At 48.4% G+C, this 21034-nt stretch overlaps 1 protein-coding gene across 1 annotated transcript in view; it reads left to right on the top strand.

Moving 5' to 3' along the window:
• VPS13C (vacuolar protein sorting 13 homolog C) overlaps nt 1-21034 on the top strand; it is a 2437235-nt gene that overhangs the window by 2178287 nt on the left and 237914 nt on the right. The window contains exon 80 of the mRNA XM_086955811.1: nt 15922-16045. Coding sequence (XP_086811937.1) covers nt 15922-16045 — 124 coding nt within the window. The remainder of the gene's footprint in view (nt 1-15921; nt 16046-21034) is intronic.

Genomic DNA, 21034 nt, shown 5'->3' with positions numbered 1-21034 from the left:
GTTGGAAGAGCCCCTCCGCCGCCAGTGGGATGTGCTGCTTCCATGCCTCCTCTTCGCCTATTGAGAAGTCCCCCAGAAGTCCCTCGGCTTCAGCCCTTTCGAACTCTTGTACGGACACCCTGTTCGAGGGCCCCTCAGCCTAGTCAAAGAAGGTTGGGAGATGGCCCCCCGGAAGTCCCCTCCAGACGTCTTCAAGTACCTCCTAACCCTACGCAATCAGACCCGACGGTTCAGAGAGATAGCAAAAGCGAATCTTGAGGCCAGTCAGGAGGACATGAAGAAATGGTACGATCAAAATGCCTCCTCCATCGAATTCGAACCTGGCCAACAAGTATGGGTGATGTCCCCCACCGAACCATGTGCCTTGCAGGACAAGTGGAAGGGGCCCTTCAAAGTGGTCGAGCGCAAGAGCCCCGTCACCTATCTCATCGATATGGAATCTCCCCGAAACCCCCTCCGGGTCCTCCACGCTAACAGACTCAAACCCCACTTTGTGCACTCGGAGCTCAGCCTCCTGATGGCTACCGACAGTGGAGCGGAAGAAGACTCCGAACCTCTCCCTGATCTTCTAAAGACCCGTGAGAAGGATGGTTCCGTAGACGGGGTCCGACTCTCCGATGCCCTCACCCCGGAACAGCACCAAGACTGCCGGTACCTCCTGCTGCAATTTGCGACCCTGTTTTCCCTCACCCCAGGGGTCACCCTCTGGTGCTTGCACGACGTGGACACTGGGGACAGTCCCCCTATCAGACATCGGGCGTACCGCGTACCAGATCGGGTACGGGCCTGCATCCAAGAGGAGGTGTCAAAGATGCTCACGCTCGGGGTCATCGAGCCCTCGGACAGCCCCTGGGCCAGCCCAGTCGTGCTGGTCCCCAAAGCTGCCGCCCCCGGCACCACTCCTGAGCTCCGATTCTGCGTCGACTATCGGGGCCTAAACACTGTCACCAGAACCGACGCTCATCCCATCCCCGAGCAGATGAACTGATCGACCGCATGGGGGCTGCCCGCTACCTCAGCATCTTTGACCTGACAGCGGGCTACTGGCAGATCGGTCTCACACCCCGGGCTCAGGAACGATCCGCCTTTTCCACCCCCGATGGCCACTACCACTTCAAGGTCATGCCATTCGGCATGAAGAACGCTCCAGCTACTTTTCAGCGGCTGGTGAACAAGGTATTGGCGGGACTTGAGGAATTCAGCGCCGCCTACCTGGACGATATCGCTGTGTACAGCCGCCACTGGACCGACCACCTCCACCACCTCCGAGAGGTCCTGCAGGCCCTCCAACGGGCCGGCCTCACCATCAAGGCCAGCAAGTGCCAAATTGGTCAGGGGTCCGTGACCTATCTCGGACACCAAGTGGGAAGCGGTCTGGTGGCCCCCCTTCAACTCAAGGTCGCTGCCATCCAGTCCTGGCAGCCTCCAGTCACGCAAACAGAGGTCCGAGCCTTCTTGGGGCTCACCGGCTACTACCAGCGATTTGTGAGGGACTATGGCAGCATTGTGGGGCCCCTCACAGAACTCACATCCAAAAACCACCCGAAGATGGTCAACTGGACCCCCGACTGTCAAGCGGCCTTCGAGAAACTGAAGGCCGCCATGTGCACTGCCCCGGTGCTCCAAGCCCCCGACTACAGCCGGGAATTCATCGTACAAACGGATTTATTTATTTATTTATTTATTTATTTATTATTAATCTTGTAGAGCGCGAACAGCTACCCGTGAGGGTTTCCCGGCGCTGATTGACATTTTAGCATAGTAGTCCAGAGGGAGTTAAAGCGCAAAAGCCAGGTCTTAAAGGCTTTGCAGCTTTCCGAAGGGAAATTATTGGGCAAAAAGCCAGGTCTTAACGGCCTTGCGGAAGCGAAGATGGCAGTGCTCCACTCGTAGGTCTAAAGGAAGAGAATTCCAAAGTCTGGGTCCCAGTACAGAAAAGGAACGACCGCCCACTCTGGTGAACCTAAACTTAGGCACACAGAAAAAATGTCGGGAGGAAGAACGGAGGGAGCGTGCGGGAACATAGGGTTTAACGAGAGATTGGAGATAGGTGGGGGCAGCTTCAATCTTTATCTTATGCATAAAGCATAGTGTTTTGAATTTAACTCGTTTATCAAGATTGAGCCAATGGAGTTGTTTGATGCGTTCGGAAATTGGATCATATTTCCGACATCCACACAGAAGCCGAGCAGCGGCATTCTGGACTAGTTGGAGACGGCGCATGACCGCCCTGGTCGCCCCCAGATAGAGCACATTACTGTAGTCCAATCTGGTGGTCACCAGCGCCGTCACAACAGATCTCTGGGTGTCAGAAGGCAGGATCCAAAAGATTTTACGCAGCCACCGAAGAATAGTAAAGCAGGTGGCTGCAACCTTGTTAGCCTGATCCTTCATCGATAGCTCCCTATCGATAATGACCCCGAGATTTCTCGCTCGTTCCGATGGAATGGGTAGGTCTCCCATGGTTGATGGCCAATGTCTTGAACTCCATAGGTCAGGCTTGTTACCGAAGACAAGCACCTCCGTCTTATCGCTGTTGAGCTTAAGAAAATTACAGCTCATCCAGCGGGAGATGTCCCTAAGACCAGATTGTAAAGAAGAAGGTGATGAAGGGTCAGCTTGGGATAGGGAGAACACAATCTGTGAATCATCAGCGTAGGTAAAAAGATTAAGCCCAGAGTGATAAGCAACATGTGCTAAAGGGACAACATAAAGATTGAAAAGAAGAGGACTTAGGATAGAACCCTGGGGAACACCATGAGGAGAAAGATAAGTGTTGGAAGTGGAGGTGTTGGAGAAAATTTGAAAAGTCCGATCAGTAAGAAAGGACGAAAGCCAATGCAGGGCTTTGTCACATATACCAAAGGAGGCAAGGCTACTGAGAAGGATACTGTGCGAGACAGTATCGAAGGCTGCACTGAGATTGAGCAATATCAGTGCAGCCGTTTCACCTCGATCGAGAAGTTGGCGAATATTCTCAGTTACTCCTAAAAGAGTGGATTCAGTGGAGAAGCCTTGACGAAAGCCTGACTGGGAGGGATGAAGGAGATTATTAGTGACAACAAAGCGAGACAGATGTAGATGAATATGCCGTTCCAAAATTTTCGAAAAAGCCGGCAGCAACGAGATTGGATGGAAGTTGGCAGCAACATTTGGGTCCGCATTGGGTTTCTTAAGAAGTGGGGTTACCATTGCATGCTTCCAGCTCTGAGGGACCGTGGCTGAATCAAGAGAAGCATTTAACAAGGTACAAATTACATCTAGTTGAGGAAGCTCAAGTTGACGTAAAACCGAAATGGGTAAGGGATCCATCGGTGAGCCAGACTTTATGTTGCTTAAGATTTCCAGGAGGGTAGCAGGTACAAGATTAGGCCAAGTCTTCAGTGAGGCCGAAGGGCAAGGAGTAGTGAAGGATGGAGATACGCTAATGACGGAATTCTCCTGAGCTGCTATGTCTTTATAAATTTTATCAATTTTAGATGTGAAGTACTGGGCAAGTTCATCACATTTCGTGTTGGAGAGAGGAGGGGGTGTAGCAACTGTCTGTGAACCAGCAAGGTCTTTTACCACCTTAAATAGAACGTTGGACTTATTCATGGCTACTGTGATCAGGTTGTTAACATAGGAGGCTCTGGTGTGAGCACAGGCCTTGTTATAAAGTTTCAGTTCAGCTTTATACGTAAGCCCAGCAGCGATGGAATAATCTTTCCTCCAAGTTCTCTCAAGTTTTTTGCATTGAGATTTATGAACACGGAGGGTTTCATTGTACCATGGAGCAGGAGAATTATGAACAGTATTTTTCTTATTTGAGAGAGGGAGGCAAGTATTTATAGCCTCGGAGAGCCAGGAATTTACCGCGTTGGCAGAAGCGTTTATGTTGTCTAAATTAAGTGGGTATTTGGACATGAGATCATACAGAGTTTTGTTGAAGGCAGCTATGTCCAGATTTTTCCAAACTCTCTTTTTAAGATTCATAGCAGGATTAGCTGTCGTCTGTGTTTTGTTATTTATTATAGTAAATTTCACAAGATAATGATCAGACCAGGAGACGGGCAAGGCAGGAAAACATATTATATGTAAGGAATTTGAGAAAATAGGGTCTAAGAGATGTCCACCCTTATGGGTAGGGCCCTTGTTGAGTAAAATTAAATTCATAGCGGCAAGATCAGTAATGCAATTATCAGCGGAATGATCATTAGGGTTATCCAAATGTAAATTTAAATCACCAATAACCAGAAAGTTACTGGAAGAAATAAGCACAGATGAAATATAGTCCAAAAACTGGGTATACCAAGAATTTACCGTGCCCGGAGGACAATACAGTAAAAGCCCTGTAAGAGTATACTTGGGATTTAAAGTAAGCTTAAAAAACAGAGCATCACATCCGTTTAAAGTGATAGGGTCCGAGTGACACTGATATTTTTTATTAAAAATGATCGCCACACCACCCCCCGTCCTTTTAGGACGGTCATTGCGAACAATGGCATAGTCAGTGGGCAACGCTTCGGCGATGTCAGGGCCGGAGCTCTCATGAAGCCAGGATTCAGTGATGAATAATACGTCTGGCGCTTCATCTATAAGCAAATCAAAAATGTTGCGCTTATGTTTTGGCAAAGAACGACAATTATGACTAATGAATGTAAATCCAGGAGGAGAAGGAGTAGTCGCTAAATGACGTTGACTATTGCATAATAAAGGAGTATTTAGCAGAAACAGACAGTCAGGGCAGTGCTGAGGAAAGCGGTCGAGCATGTCAAATGAATGCATTTCATGCGTACTAGAAGATCTTAAGTCAAGTAATTGTCTGCTAGAGTAAGAGAGAGACACCATAGGAAAAGAGCCAGGGGTTTTGGCCCCGGGGCCCGGTTGGGCGCAGACGGGCACGCCTTTGGCCGCCCCGATGCCTCCGACCATGGCATCGGGGCGGTCCTCTCCCAGTTGAACCCCGAAGGACTTGACCAACCGGTGGCCTTCATCAGCAGACGCCTCCTGGCCCGAGAACAGCGCTGGAGCACCATCGAGAGGGAGGCCTTCGCCGTAGTGTGGGCCCTCAAGAAGCTCCGGCCCTATCTCTTCGGTACCCACTTCCGGGTGCAAACAGATCATCGGCCCCTGCAGTGGCTAATGCAGATGCGGGGGGAAAATCCCAAACTATTGCGATGGGCCATCTCCCTGCAGGGGATGGACTTCACTGTGGAACACCGACCTGGCCAGGACCACGCCAACGCGGATGGCCTGTCACGCTTTTTCCGCCTCGACGAGGAGAGTCCCCAAGAGGATGGGTGACTCTCCCCGCCTTCAGCTGGGGGGGACGCATGTTGGACAGGCCACGTGAAGGGCTTGCTCCCTCCCCGCATGACAGGGCCCGAGCCCCGGCCCTCCAGGTGTTACCCACGGAAGCGACCCGCACCCCGTCTCCTACAGGACTCCTGACCCCGGACATCTCCGTATCATGGGGCTGAGCCTCTACCAGCTCCATTGCCCGACCCTGCCGCCATCTTGGACACTGCACCACGCGGCCGCGTGGCCTCAGCTCGACCCTAACCCTGGGCCTGGCCAGGCCCCGACATCCCGGCACCACCATCCACCCAGGAGGTGAACGGACCACTTGGCAGGTCAATGGGAGAAAGAAGTGTCGATGGCTCTCCCCCGCCAGGTGCCGATCGCCCCCAGCTCCCCCGGGCGCTGGCTCCGCCCTCCTGCTGGGTGTCTGGACTCCCTCATCCCGGACCTCCCGACCTCCAAGTGCGAGGGTCCGGACATCAAAGGAGGCCAGACCTATAACTGGGGCAGCTCCAGAGCAGGAAGGCAGTTGTATCCTGGAGTCGAGAGACACCGAGAAGAACTCATCCTTGACGGACTACTGGCGCTGCCGTAGCCTTGCCTTGTGAACTATTGTCCTGCTTGCCGGCGCTGCCGCAACCTTCCGCATCCTTCATCCTCGTCGGAACCTGCTGGCACTGCCACGGACCGTTGTCCTTACCACCTTCCCCGGGACCTGCTGGCACCGCCGCGGACCGTCGCTACCTACGATCATCTCGGGACCTGCTGGCGCTGCCGCGGCCCGTCCATCTAGAACGCCGAGCTCGAGGATTGTGAGCTATCCTTCATATCAACGCATCTACCAGATTGGTAACAAGACTGTCCCGCTACCCCCTGTCCCATCCAAGAGACTAGAATCGAGGGGACCCCTGAGTCCAGACCTCCTTGTACCATCTTCTCGTACCTAAAGATTACTTATAAAGAACGTTAAACCTTATCTTTGTGTGGTGTACGTCTGTGGGGGGGAAGTTACTCGTCTGTACGATCACTGGAGACGGCTCTCCCCTAGTCCTCGGCCGACCCTCCCGGTCCGTCTAACAAGAAGAATAACTATACGTGCATAAATATATACTTATGAATAGAAATACTTCACAGGCTGGTAACTCAGCACACAGACAAAACACATGTAGAAATAACTCAAATATCTCAATACCATTGATCAGAGAAAATACCTCACTGACTGCAATATCTTTATCTTAGCCCACACAAGACTGAGAGATCCCAAATTACAATCCTGGGGTCAAGAGACTCCTCATGCCGGGAAATACAGCACTAAGCAGATGCAGCGGGAGCGCCGTTTGCGCGCCAAAGGCGCGCCTAAGGCAAGCCCGTCTGCGCCCGTCCGCGACCAGAACGCGGCCGGGGCCAGTTATGCTGCCAGTAATGGAACACAAGGTGGAAGGATAGTGTGGTCAGGTGAGGACTTAAGGGCTCTTGATCCCCCAACTGAATGTTGCTCTCATACTACAGATCCTCAGACTTTCAACCCCCCTCAGATCTGTGGCAATTGTGGGATAGTTTTTGGCAGTGAAGACTCTGTGAGGCTCCCCAATCCCAAACCTCCAACTCAGATAGGCCTTAGAGCTGGCCTACTGAACTGCAGATCCCTAGCCAAACATGCAGACGATGTTTGGCTATTACTAGAAGAGCAGGAGTGGGATGTCCTGTTTTTAACAGAAACTTGGATCAAGGAGGACAACTTGACCTCCATTGCACTAGCAGTCCCTCCGGGATTTAAAATATGTCTCGCCAACCGACCTGGCGCAAAAAGAGGCGGAGGTGTAGCTATTATCTTTAAAGAGCAGCTAATATTAACATCTTCGGCCCCCACTACTATTCAGGGAATTGAAGGCCTTCACTTCTGCTTTCATGTTAGCCCTCAGCTATCGCTAGCAGGATTGGTGATTTATCGCCCTCCGGGCGGCGTAGATCCCAACCTACTCACCCTACTAGACACGATTGTTCAGAGTTCTCTCCTCCACCCCCAATTCATTGTGGTAGGAGACTTCAACATCCACATGGATAAACCCGACTGTGCCGTGGCAGAGCTGCTCAGAGCAACGTTAAATACGGCCAGCCTGATCAATGAGGGCCCTACACATACAGGGGGCCACACAATCGATCTCATTCTCTCTAATATCAAGGATGTGCTGCCTGAGGCACCACTCCCTCTGACATGGTCAGACCACTCATTGGTCCCATTTAAACTGAACATGGTTTATGACATACCAGCTTCAAGCAAATGTTATTTCCTGAAGAGACAATGGAAAAGGCTGACCCCCGATACTATGGGCCCTGTCTTGGCACAAACTACCCCTTCTTTGACCGACAATGCCAATATAGATGCACAGCTCCTCAATGAGTGGGTCGGAAAGATGGTCTCTTCCATTGCTCCGGCCTCACGAGCATTATCAAAGAGAGACTCCCCCTCAGCTCCCTGGTTTTCGCAGGACCTGAGGATAGAGAAAGCAGCCTTCAAAAAGCTGGAAAGACTATGGAGAGCAAACTACGGCCTGGAAGAAAGAACTATATATAAGGAAGCTTCCAAAAAACTACGGGAAGCAATTAGAAAAAGTAAAAAACAATTTTATGCGGACTCTATTCTACAGGCAGAACAGTCAAGCAAACAGATTTTCAAGGTGGTACAGTCGTTTTTTAAACCCAAGTGCATTGAGAGGGAGGTTTCGCCGACATCTACTCTTTGCGAGCACATCTCTGAGTTCTTTGACCAAAAGATCAAAAAGGTGTATGAATCTTTTGGACCAGAAATAAAAACGCTGAAACAGGACCTCGCGATTAAAGACGAGCCAGGTGAGACCTTCACCCAGTTCATGAATATTTCCCTGAGTGAGGTAAGACAAGAACTTATCCAATGCAAATCCGGATCCCCAGACGACCCGTGCCCAGCTAAATTATGGAGCTCTCTAGCTGAGTTTGTAGCCCCCACACTAAAACACATTTGGAACTCATCCATCGCTTCGGGTATATTCCTGGACGTCTGGAAACATGCTACTCTCCTCCCACTAAAGAAAAAACCTAATGGGGATCCAGAAGACCTTAGTAATCTCCACCCAATATCACTGTTAGCCGCCCCGGGGAAAATGTTGGAGAAAGTCATACATCGCCAACTGAGCAAATTTGTAGAAGTAAATAAGGTACTACATGAGACACAGTCCGGCTTCCGACCCGGCTTTAGTACGGAAACAGCGCTTATTGAGGTAGCCAAGTCAGTAAGGTGGTCGATGGATGCAGGTAACTCAGCAATGCTGGTACTCCTGGATCTGTCGGCCGCCTTCGACACGGTGGACCATGCCAGACTACTCAGCCGCCTGTCCGAGATAGGTATCCAGGATAAGGCACTGGGATGGATACACTCCTATCTGTCCCAGAGAACTCAAAAGGTGGCACTAGGGACGGTCTCTTCAGCACCCAAGGTCCTCAGCTGCGGAGTCCCGCAAGGGTCGGCTCTCAGTCCTCTTTTGTTCAACATCTACCTCACTCCTCTCTTTACGTTGATTGCCAACTGGGGTGTCAAGGCAATTTCCTATGCCGACGACACCCAGTTGGTATTTCCGTACTCAGAGATGACGCAGGAGTCCTTTTCGAACTTCAAAGGCTGTCTCCAAGATATAGCCCATTGGATGAACACGAATAAATTAAAATTAAACGCCAATAAAACCGAAGTAATCTTCTTTGGCAGAGGCCCCACCCCCGCCTCAGAACTTTGGTGGCCGACGGAGATGGGCCTAGCCCCCTCACCCAGCCGCACGGCAAAACATCTTGGAGTGAGGTGGGACGATAGCATGTCCTTCACCTCCCACATCCAACAAGTTGCTGGCTGCTGCTTGAGCAAACTGAGAAATCTCCGAAAAATCCTGAGACTCCTCCCGGAGAGCTGCCGGAAAACGGATATCCATGCCACTGTTACATCACGGCTGGATTACGCCAACGGACTCTACCTAGGCCTACCAAAATACCTGACGCAAAAACTTCAGGTAGTTCAAAATGCGGCTGCGAGACTGCTACTGCGAATCCCTCTCAAGCAGTCAGTCTCTCCGCATCCTCGATCACTGCACTGGCTGCCAGTTGCCAGCAGAATAAAATGTAAAGCACTTACGCTGGCGTTCAGATCTCTGCATGGCTCCTGCCCAGAGCACTTGAAAAACCGCCTCCCGAGATACTCCCAAACCTGCGCACTGCGGTCCAATTGCCGCCTTCAACTGGCCGTCCCGCGTACGAAAAAGGCCCGTCTAGGCGGACGGACTTTTTCGGCAAACGTTACCTCTCTATGGAACACTTTACCACAAGAAATCCAGCAGGCCCCTTCGGAACCTTGCTTTAAGAAGCTGCTGAAACGTGGCTCTTCACCCAACCCTGCTAGCTCTCCTACTCTAGCCTCCAGGTCAACTGTGTTCTCCTAGCGCCGGGACACCTCCTAGCGCGGTAGCTGTTCGCGCTTTATAAAATGCAGTTTTATTATTATTATTATTATCCACCTCTCAGGATATAACCCGGTTTTCAAGCAAAGAAACCCCAGTTTTTATAATACTCTCAATGCACAAGAAGACACCCTCTACACCAAGGACACTTAATGGTGCTGGCCAAGCTCCTGCAAGCATTTCAAGACAAAGGACTTCTCTCGCCTTCTCCTTGTGCTCCCACACTACATGTTACTGCCCCTTATTATAGTGAAGCCCGCAAAAGTAGAAAACATCTCCAAGAGTACAAAAACACCTTCAAAGAGGAAAACAATCTTGGACATGAATAACCTAAATAACCGTGAGTAACGTGGGGGTCTGCTTGTGTTTGCAGAACTCAAGCCAGACAGAGTGAGAATTCAAGATGGAGTTAGGGCACATTAAAGCCCATAGGTAAAACTTAATTTTCCAGTGTACAACATAATGCACATTTGTGCTCCATTGCCTACAGCACTAAAGTCAGAGACAGAGAAGTGCATTCACACATTTCTCTCTCTCATGCTTTCAAACGCACATTCCACACATTCTGTTCCAGGCAAGGGTGATTTGCTCTGTGCTAAACACTCCTACTCTGAAGCTATAAGGAGACACAAAGCAAAATGCAAGTGCACAAAAAAATGTTGTACATTCAAGATAGAGTCAATGAAAACAATGATAATCAAAGGTCATCACGTGGTCCCAATACATATGAGTGCATATGGCACTACAACTAGGCGTATCTCACTTTCCTCACTGGGATCCACTTGACAGGATCCCTGCTGGGCCTCGCTCCTTCCAAACGCTTTCCTCCTCCTCGACTTTCTCCTTCTCATCTTCCTCCTCCTCACTGAGTCCGCTGTTCTTGGCAGGCAGAAGGCTGGTGCTCCAGGCTCGGAGCAAGTGGTCTTGACTATGTGATGGCTTATTACCCAACAGAGAGACTAGCAGACCTTGGCCCCTAGTCCTAGCTTCCACAACTATGTCTTTTCTCCTTTTGATCAGTGCTGTTGTAGATCTCGTGGGGGACAGGTTCACACCTTTATAGTCCAAATTCAGACACATATGTGATTTAGTGTCTGGTCCTTTGATATTCTCGTAGTGGGTGTTCACTTCGTAAAAGTATCCTTTTCCCTGCTCTGTCCTTTGTCAAAGGGACAGCCTGCTACAGCAGTAGTAGCTCCAATTTTGCTTCACAAAGGTTCAAAAGTCTAAGCCTTTCTTTCTTTCATGATTTCATGATCCTACAGATCTAGTGTTATAAGGCCCACCCTCACGCTTTGCAATGAGCCCAATGAACAGTAACACTTTCTGGAATCCAAAAGACCTTTGTTGTGCACAGAAGATGGATCTGCTCTACCTCCTCCAGTTTGTGTGCTACCACTCAAGAATGTCAGCAATCCACATCTCCCGTTTTGAGGTTTCAGTCCTCACCTCCACTCGCCTTTCCGGGACCTGAACTTAAAAATTGGAACCCACAGGCCTCCATGTTCGGTACCATGCACTGCTGCACATACATCCCAACATGCACAGGCAAGTATCACACGCTGCCCAGTGTTGCACACAGTCACCATGCAGGCCAAGGATGAGTTAAGTAGAGAGCAGCAAAACTTTACATGAGTTGGCCGGTAGTCACCACTCCATTGACAAAGGTAAAAAGCCTTTTTACCACTACTGATTCTTACTAAACACACAACTAGTATGCTGCCACCACCGTGCTTCTGTTACTTAACTCCTGGCATGGGCGGAGGTCCTCTACCACTATGAGTGTAGCACTTGATGTGCCCTTCCCAGTCTAACAAGCCTGCATTACCACACATGCATGATCCGTGTTTGCCCATGACCAAAAATTTATGTCAGGGACCCAGATATTCATGCAGCAGGGGCACTCAGGTCAGGGGTGCATTTCCTTCACCATGCAGGGGCTTTTTCCATTCTGACAGTGATTATTCAAGCTTTCAAAAGTATCCACCAGAAATGTTTTTATCTTGAGGTTGTCATGCTCACATTGGTGACTGACCCTCTGATCTAAAACACATCCTGCTCTGAAACTGATCAAGGCTTGGAATCCTTCAGGTTTTTCTTTACATCGAAGGTGGTCTGGAAGAGAGAAGCCAAAGTATAATTAATTACTAGCCAACAGTCCCATAGGTTTGGTCAGTCTCAGATCATTGATGCAGGTCAGCTATTTGCAGGCTTCACAGCTTTTATCCTTTGATGCCTAGAAATTAAGATTCTAGATCTATGGATGAGCCAAATATCATTTTGCAGCTTTAAGAGCCCAAGTAGCAGAAGAGTAGGAGAACTAAGCACCACTCTCACTGCAAGAGTGGAGTACTTCTGCTCCTTAGGGCGGCTGAGGAGTTCTCATTCACACTTGAGATAACGTTCTCGATGGCCCAGTGAAACCTAGTCATCACACAGCTCCACCTGCAGCTTCTCAGGTGGTGTTTACCTCCAGTTTCGACTCTGAGCTGATTCCAGTTTGGGAGAAAATGTAACAGCTGTGTTAGACCTCATACTATTCTTCCGCCTCAATTGAATACTACCCATGCTACCAGTTTATTCAGTGACCCCTCACAATAGCTGTTTTTTGTCTTCTTGCTAAAATCTTAGGGTTCGTACATAGTGTTTCAGTAATTTTGTTTAACCCTCCTCTTGTAGAGGCTTTGACTGTGAATTCCTCTTCTCCCATCAACTTCCTTGAAGCACAGAGCTGCCTTCTGTGGCTTCTATGTTGCTTTTCATAGTCATAGTATTTACCAAGCAGCATGGCCTGGAATCAGATATTAAGGAGTAAGGAGGGGCATTGATTCAGTATTTTACACTTGATTGGTTCTTCACTCTCTCCACAATGTTTTGCCTCGTTTGATTTTCCTGCTCTAGTTGAGGAGTCTTTTAAAAAATTAGGAATATGTTGCAAATATATTTGTAGAAAATGAATGACTTATCGGTAAAGTTGTTTCATGACTTTGTGAGTCGAATCTGATGCCCATAACTGTATTTTGAAAGGATCTGCATACAGATATAGTATTACAAATGAAGGTAGCTACTTTTATTGAGTACACTCCACTACATCTTCCTGCAGATTCTCTAGCACCCTTCCTCCTATTCAATGTGTGTCCGCTTGGTGTCCAGTTCTTATATCAATCAATCAATCAATCAAACATTTGTAAAGCGCACTACTCACCCATGAGGGTCTTAAGGTGCTGCCTCAGGGGGGTTGCTGCTACTGCTCGAACAGCCAGGTTTTGAGAAGTCTCCTGAAGGTCAGCATGTGCTGGGTCTGCCGCAGGTGGATGGGAAGGGTGTTCCATGTCTTGACGGCGAGGTGGGAGAATGATCTACCGCTGGCGGTCGTTTTGCGGATGCGTGGAATGGTGTTCGAGGTGTAGAAGGTGAGTCGCTCGATGAGTTATGCTGGTCCGGTATTGTGGGGTGCCTTGTGAGCATGGGTGAGGAGCTTGAAGGTGATCCTTTTGTTGAGGGGGAGCCAGTGCAGGTTTCTCAGGTGGGCTGTGATGTGGCTGTGGTGGGGGATGTCGAGGATGAGGCGTGCAGAGGCGTTCTGTATGCATTGTAGTAGTTTTTGGGGTTAGCCTTAGTTCCCGCATAGAATGCGTTGCCGTAGTCCAATCTGCTGCTGACGGGGGCCTGGGTAACCGTCCTTCTGGTTCCAGTGGCGATCCATCTGTAGATCTTGCGGAGCATACAGGAGTGTTGAAGCAGGAGGAGGAGACGGCATTGATTTGCTGGGTCATTGATAGTGATGAGTCTAGGGTGGACCCCAGGTTGCATGCGTGTCGGTGGGTGTCGGTGCAGCTCCCAGTGTGGCCGTCCACCAGGAGTCGTCCCAGGCGGATGGGTTGGAGCCAAGGATGAGGCCTCCGTCTTGTCAGAGTTCAGTTTGAGGCGGCTGTTCTTCATCCATTCGGCGACGGCTTTCATTCCTTAGTGGAGGTTGGTTTTGGTGGTAGTGGAGGCCTTGGTGAAGGAGAGGATCAGCTGAGTGTCATTGGCATATGAGATTATATTGAGGTCATGCGGTCGGGCTATGTTGGCGAGCGGTGCCATATAGATGTTGAAAAGTGTTGGGCTGAGGGATGATCCTTGGGGTACGCCGCAGAGGATCTTGTTGTCTTCAGATCAGAATGGAGGGAGGCGGATGCTCTGGGTTCTACCGGTGAGGAAGGTAGTGGTCCAGTCCATGCCATGTCTGTCACTGGAAATGTATAAAAACGTACATTAGGGGCAAAGGTGTTGTGTTTTATTCGTGGTGCTGTGCCTTCCAGTGCATGTGATATTACTAGGAAGTTCATTAGAGTCACTGTCACTATCTGGGGCTCCAGACTGATAATTGTAGTTTGTGTGATTCAGGTTTGATCCCTGGAGATATTTTTAAATAATGAGGAATCTGGAGTACAGGTCAGGGTTGATGGGCAACAGTGTAACAGAAGGTAAAGTTTTCAAAAGATTTCTTGTTTTTCAGCCCAACGTAACAGTCTTGCCTATTTCACTGTCGAATGTCTGATGTCCCTCTAGTGTATGCCTGACATAATTATAATTTACAAAAGAAAGCTTTTGGTTAGAAAGGGACAGCTTTTGAAGACTTTGATGCAACAACTGGTGGCACTCAGGAGAAATTCTTTTTAAGCTTTAGGGCCAGATATAGCACAAATACTGCGCAAAAACTGGTCACAATTTGTGGCTAGCATTTTTGCAATCAAGTACTGAATTGTGAACAGTCATGTTTACTTTTAGGTCATTGTATAAAATTCTGAATTGGAATTACGACTCACTCTGATTGGATACAATCGCAGGGATGATGGCTTGCAAGGGTCAACAAACCACCATATCGGTGATGGCATATAACCTCATAGATGCTATTAAACATCTCTCCCCAGTGCTGCGCTGTCCATTGGAACTAGTGCTGAATGGACGTCCAATGGTCATGCGCAGCACTGGGGAGGTAGTTCTGCCGTCGGCCAATGCACCGAGGCAGCACTTAAGGGGTTAAATAGAGAACCTTTTTTTTCTCTGCTACCTTGGTTTATTTCTTTTCTCAAGTATGCTTATTTGAAGTTTTCTCTGGGGGTTGACAGCAATTACCTGGACCACTGTCTATTCTCCTAGAATTTTTTTCTACATTTCACCCCTTCTACTTTTGCAAATGAGTTCCCGCCCAACATGGGGGTTGGTAATTTTTCAGTGGTGTGAGAATGGGGTTACTGTCACCATTGCAGGGTGCAGATTTGGTGTTTGGAAGGGACACTCAAAACATGTCTCTTCCAAATATTGAATCAGTATCCAGTTGCAGTCCAGTTTTAGAAGTCCATGATACTTTCCAAACTCCTAAAATGAACTTTATACATTGAAAACCCAATTTCTTGGGTCGCCAATTCTGATTCAGTGTGTTACAACCAAAAATGGTTAGTATGACTAGCCCCATGTTCCTGCTTCCATGTCAATTTGCAACGCTAGAAGCCAGCTGCAAGGCAGAGGGTTACAAAGAAGAATTATTATGCCTTCTAGGTATTTGGTTCCTTAATGTATTTTTATTTTTTATTTTTAAAGTTCTATATAGCGCGAGGTAGACCCTGGAAGGGTATCAGAGCGCTTTACAAATGCTACATCAAATAGATAAAGTTACAAACTAGGAACATGTATAACCTTAAAAGATAAATGATGACGGTACTCGTTGTTGATCATATCAAATGGATAGGGTGATGAAAATAACAACTGGGAACATATATATGAGTGGATCACAGGAGAACATAAAAGCTGTAAATACTTGTTGTACATCTGGAGGGTTTTCAGGAATGCGTTAGCCATTTACACTTAGAGTCAAGTGCGGATCCTGGTAGGAGGGCTGTATCTGGTAAGTACCGAATTAGCTCAAGAATTGGGATATATTGGTCTCTAAATCAGTTTGTAGGCACACATAGACAAATTCGGTTTTATAATTAAATGTTGTAGTTTTTGTTATCCAAAGTAGATTTTGCAATAAGAGAGTCCGGGCATTACAGACACACATTCATTGCAAAACTGCTTAATAAATATAAGACAATGTTTGTGGTATGTTATTTTGTTTGAGGAATGTTTTTTTCTGTGTTTTTAAATATATTAATGGGCTTTATTTCTGTAGGCGCAAAAAAAGAAGGAGCAGCAGGCTTTTTTAAAGGAATTGGAAAAGGACTTGTTGGTGTAGTGGCAAGACCAACTGGTGGCATTATAGACATGGCAAGCAGTACATTCCAAGGAATACAAAGGTAAGCAGTATTGATTTATAGCTGTTTCATTGATCTTAGCTCATACTTTTATATTAAAGACCTGAGAACAAATTAGTCTGCAGAGAATTTCCTCCAAATCCCTGGTATTATTTCACCAATTCCCTAACACGGGTTGTAAGTATAGCAAGAGTCATAAGTCAAGGGCAGACAAACTGATGTAAAGAAGAACATTTTGGCTAGCAAATGCCTTCTAGAGCACATTTGCCCACATTATCTGTTTAAAAAGCCATTCCTTTGTAACCATATTTCTGATAGCGACTTCTTACCACAGATTTTTCACCGTTTGAATACCTCAAGGCATCAAATGTAATCCGGAAACTTAGAGCAATATCCTCCAACGTCAACAGGTGGCGTCGTGCGATGTCATGGTTCTGTGTGTGATTCTATTTCAATCAACTGTGACATTGGTTCCCCTACATATACGCTTGCGCTGGTGTCAGTTCCTTGCTTTCCACACCAACCAATGCAGATCTGGAGCTTCAGCTGTCATTAGATGATTTTTAGTTCATTTCTTCTAGAAAATACTTTTTTTCTGTTACCAAAAGCTTGATGTTGGTTAAAGATCAACTTGATATCCTTTTCTGAATCCGGCGCCATCCCACCTGACCTCCTGCGTGCGTCCCTTACAGTCCTCCCCAAGCCAGGGAAAGATAGGGCCAAATGCAGCTCCTACAGGCCGATATTGCTACTAAATGTGGACCTTAAGTTATACACCGGGATATTAGCGGCTCGGTTGGTCACCCACTTGCCGGGACTCATAGTTTCGGACCAGGCGGGTTTTATCCCCGAACGGCAAACCGTAGATAACACCAAAAGGATCGTCCACCTCATAGAAAAAGCCTCCCGAATCCCTGGAGAGGGAATGATGCTGGCAGTAGACGCCGAAAAGGCGTTCGACCGAGTCCACTGGCCGTACCTGGAACGGGTCTTGGTGAAGGTCGGTATTGGAGAGAAATTTCGAACTCTCATTTTTAACTGCTACAAATCTCCCACGGCAGTGGTGCGAGTGAATGGTTACAGCTCGCAGAGTTTTACAATCGAGAGGGGCACGGGGCAGGGATGCCCGCTATCACCCTTAATATTTGCCCTATATATGGAGCCATTCGCCCAGAAGATCCGCCAGACCAATGAGGGAACGATGATGAAGTTCGGTGGCTTCACCCACACCATCAGTCTCGACGCGGACAATGTCCTACTATCGCTAGAAAATCCGCGGACAGCCCTCCCAGCTTGCATAGCGGAGTTGGAGACCTTTGTGGCCGTAGCCGGGTTTAAAATGAATACAGATAAATCAATAGCTCTTGATTTGTCCCTCGCCCTCTCCACAAAAACTTACCTGCAGGACCTCTTCCCCCTCCAATGGTCGCCCGGCCTCCTGCCGTATCTAGGGATCCAGCTAGCTCCCACACTCCCGACCATGACGATGACCAACTATGCCGCACTCCAAAGGAAAATACGGGAGGAGCTGGGACGCTGGAAATGCTTCCCCCTTTCCTGGCTGGGTAGAATTGCAGCGGTCAAAATGACCGTCTTGCCCCAAATTCTCTACCTCATTAGAGCGCTACCGCTACAGCCGCCTGTGGGTTGGCTCCAGCAAACGCAGACAGACCTCTCACACTTTATTTGGCAAGGCCGGAAGCCAAGAATGAAGAGGGCATTAACCACGCTGGCCCCTGAAGCAGGGGGCTTAGGGATACCGGATCTGCGCAAATATTTCAGGCGGCACAGTTGCACTACTTAGTAGAATGGAGCAAGTGGGAATCGGAGAAGCACTGGCTCTTCTAGGACCAGGCAGTAGCGGGGCGCCCACTCCAGGAAGTCCCCTTTCTTCGTAAGGCCAGTCGGCCCGCTAACCCTCATACCTCGTTTGTTACACTGGTCCCCCTGAAAGTGTGGGACGCCACTAACACCATTCACAAACTTACCACCTTCCCTTCGCCACCCACGCCAATAGTCGACAACCCAGACTTCACTCCGGGACTCGATAAGGGAGCCTTTATTCACTGGCGGCCCGCGGGGTGCCGCTTCCTCTACCATATCTATGGTCCAGATGGAGTAATTCCTTTCCCACTCTTTAAACAGGAATTCAGATTCCCTGAGACGGAGCGGATGCGCTAACATGCAAGTCCGCCACTGGGCTCTGCACCCACAAATGAGGGAGATGGCCGATAGGAAACTCCAGCCGTATGAAAGGTGGCTTCTATCCCGCACTTCTGACGTCAAATTGATATCCGATCTTTACAAATTCCTACAACCACTGACAACACATCTCCACAACCCAGGCAGGGAATGCTGGGAACGTGAATTGGGTAGGACCGTGAGTCATAAAGAATGGGACCAGATCTCTTATAGAGCGCGCCACTCTGCATACCACACGGGGCTTACAGAGACACTAACCAAGATATCTACATATTGGTATTACACCCCTGAGCGGGTACATGAGATGGACCACAGCAAAGACAAAACTTGTTGGAGGGAGTGTGGACATGCTTGGCACCTTGTCACACCTCTTATGGGACTGTCCGCTTCTCCACTCTTACTGGACACAGGTGATAGACGACATTGACACTCATTTTCAGACCGAGCTGCCCAGATTCCCTGCCTACATCTTGCTGGGACTCCCTAACCCGTTGACATACCCCTTACGCTCACGTAGGGGACACCAAATAGCCATCGCCCTAGGCTCTGCAGTGCAGAACATCCTTATACACTGGTGCACAACTACGGTCCCGTCCACTACAGGGTGGTTACATAGGATGTGGCATGTATTGGGGATGGAGAAGTTGTCCCTTACCTTAGCCGGTGATATAGATCAGTTTGATGAACTTTGGCAACCATTCCACTCCCTGTTGGTCACTGAATTTAGGGAGCTCACCTGCCCGAGATACCTCCGCCTGTTGCGGCTCACAGCACCTAAAGAGGTGGCCTCCTAAGGGGGCTCCGGATGGAGAGTCCTTCAAGGGTGGGTGTGGGGGAGCGATGTGGAACAGGCCTGAGCACTGGACGGGGGGAGGGGGGATAGGGGACGGGGAGTTGGGGGTGCGGGGGGGGGGTTTCCTGTTAGATGGTTTTTTCGCAGCACTGCCTCTATAAGTGTACACTTGCTGGCCAGATTGGCTTTGGAATATTATACTCACCCGTTTGGGGGCCTTACGTGCCTCGCACATGCTCCATGCCAAAGGGGAACCGCACATGATACGCAATGTATGTTTTGTTTTCTCTATGCTGCTTTCAATAAAAGATTTAAACCTAAAGATCCACTTGATATCTGTGGTGCCTTGGCTCTGGCCATGACTCAGTCATGTTCGTCGTGTGCCGAGATGAAAAAAAAGCTATTTGAGACCTGGAAATGAAAATCTGAGTAGCAGAGTTCAGGAAATCGAAGACTAGGTCCCGTGCTATGTTCATGGTGCGCCCTTCACTATCAAGGTCAAGAAACCAGTCTTGTTCTCTATCAAGAGGTCAGTCAAAAGATAGGACTTCGTTGAAGTCAAGTAAGTCATGAAAGAGCCATAAGAAGTATAAGAAGTTGAAGCACGCGTCTCCCATGTCGCACCACTCACATCCTTACTGCTGTTTGGAGGCACCTGTTTGGAGGCACATGTGATACTGGGGCCTTCTGCTTGGAGTTGTTCACCAGCTAGCGATCATCGGAGGTTGTTTTTTTCTTTTTTGACTTCCAGCGGATAAGGTAGCGATGCCAGACCCGATCAAACAGCTTAAGAAAGCTATGTGCTTGATCTTTGATGTAAGTCCAGATCCAATTGTGCGTCTTGTTTGAGGTTGAGGCCGGCAACATCTGGATTGATGGTTGTGGATCCTATGACTTCATTCTCATCTGAGCCACAATTGATGCCCCAGGTACATCGTACTAGGTTGCATGCGATGCTGGGATCAGAGTCTCCGACACTAGCAGCAAATCTAATTGTTTTATCAGATTCTGAAGGTCATTTGCCTTCCACTATGGTGTATGCTAGGTCAGAGCCTGATCTTTCAAGAGGAGAGTATCTTTTTGATGCAGAATATCCTCAAGAGGATATTCTGCAGGATTTACAAGATACTAGTGGCCTTGATACTCTCCTAATGTAGTTTTATCCTCCCCTACTCCAGCTATGGCTACGGAGAAGGCATCATCCTTTGCTACTGAAATGTGCATTTAGCTTACCTATACAGGAGGTTAAATCGACTTTGCTGACTGAAATGTTGGATCCATCACAAACTTTGCGGGAGCCTTTACTACCACTTTGTGGTGCTTTAACAGATGTTTTGATGGGCATTTGGGCTAAGTCTGGATCTTGACCGCCGATAAACAGGAAGATTTTGTGGAAGCATTGACCAGATTTTCGCTTTCAGCATCCAACTCTGGGGAGTTTAATATTCACGATTCTAAAAGTCATACTAGCCTGAATGCTTTTCCATGCACTCCACCTGTTAGTGAGTCTAAAAAGGTGGAAGGGAAACAACCTTTACAACGCAACTTTTACAACGCACTACCATTACAACGAAACTTTTACAACGCAACATCCATTACAACACATGCATTTCCAACGCAACCATAACAACGCATGACACTACAACGCACACCACTATAACGCATGTCATTACAACGCAGTCATTACAACGCATACCACTACAACGCATAGCATTACAACACATAGTACCCTTACACTATCCAACACTTACCCTACTGTTGCACCCCCTGGAGTTAGAATGGTAATTTTTACCCCTACACTATCCAACACTTACCCTACTGTTGCACCCCCTGGAGTTAGAATAGTAATTTTTACCCCTACACTATCCAACACTTACCCTTCTGTTGCACCCCCAGGAGTTAGAATAGTAATTTTTATCCCTACACTATCCAACACTTACCCTACTGTTGCACCCCCTGGAGTAAGAATAGTAATTTTACCCCTACACTATCCAACACTTACCCTACTGTTGCACCCCCCTGGAGTTAGAATAGTA

This window comes from Lissotriton vulgaris, chromosome 2_1, assembly GCF_964263255.1.
Source record: "Lissotriton vulgaris chromosome 2_1, aLisVul1.2, whole genome shotgun sequence".
Taxonomy (NCBI): Eukaryota; Metazoa; Chordata; class Amphibia; order Caudata; family Salamandridae; genus Lissotriton; species Lissotriton vulgaris.
This window is presented reverse-complemented; position numbering and strand designations above follow the sequence as displayed.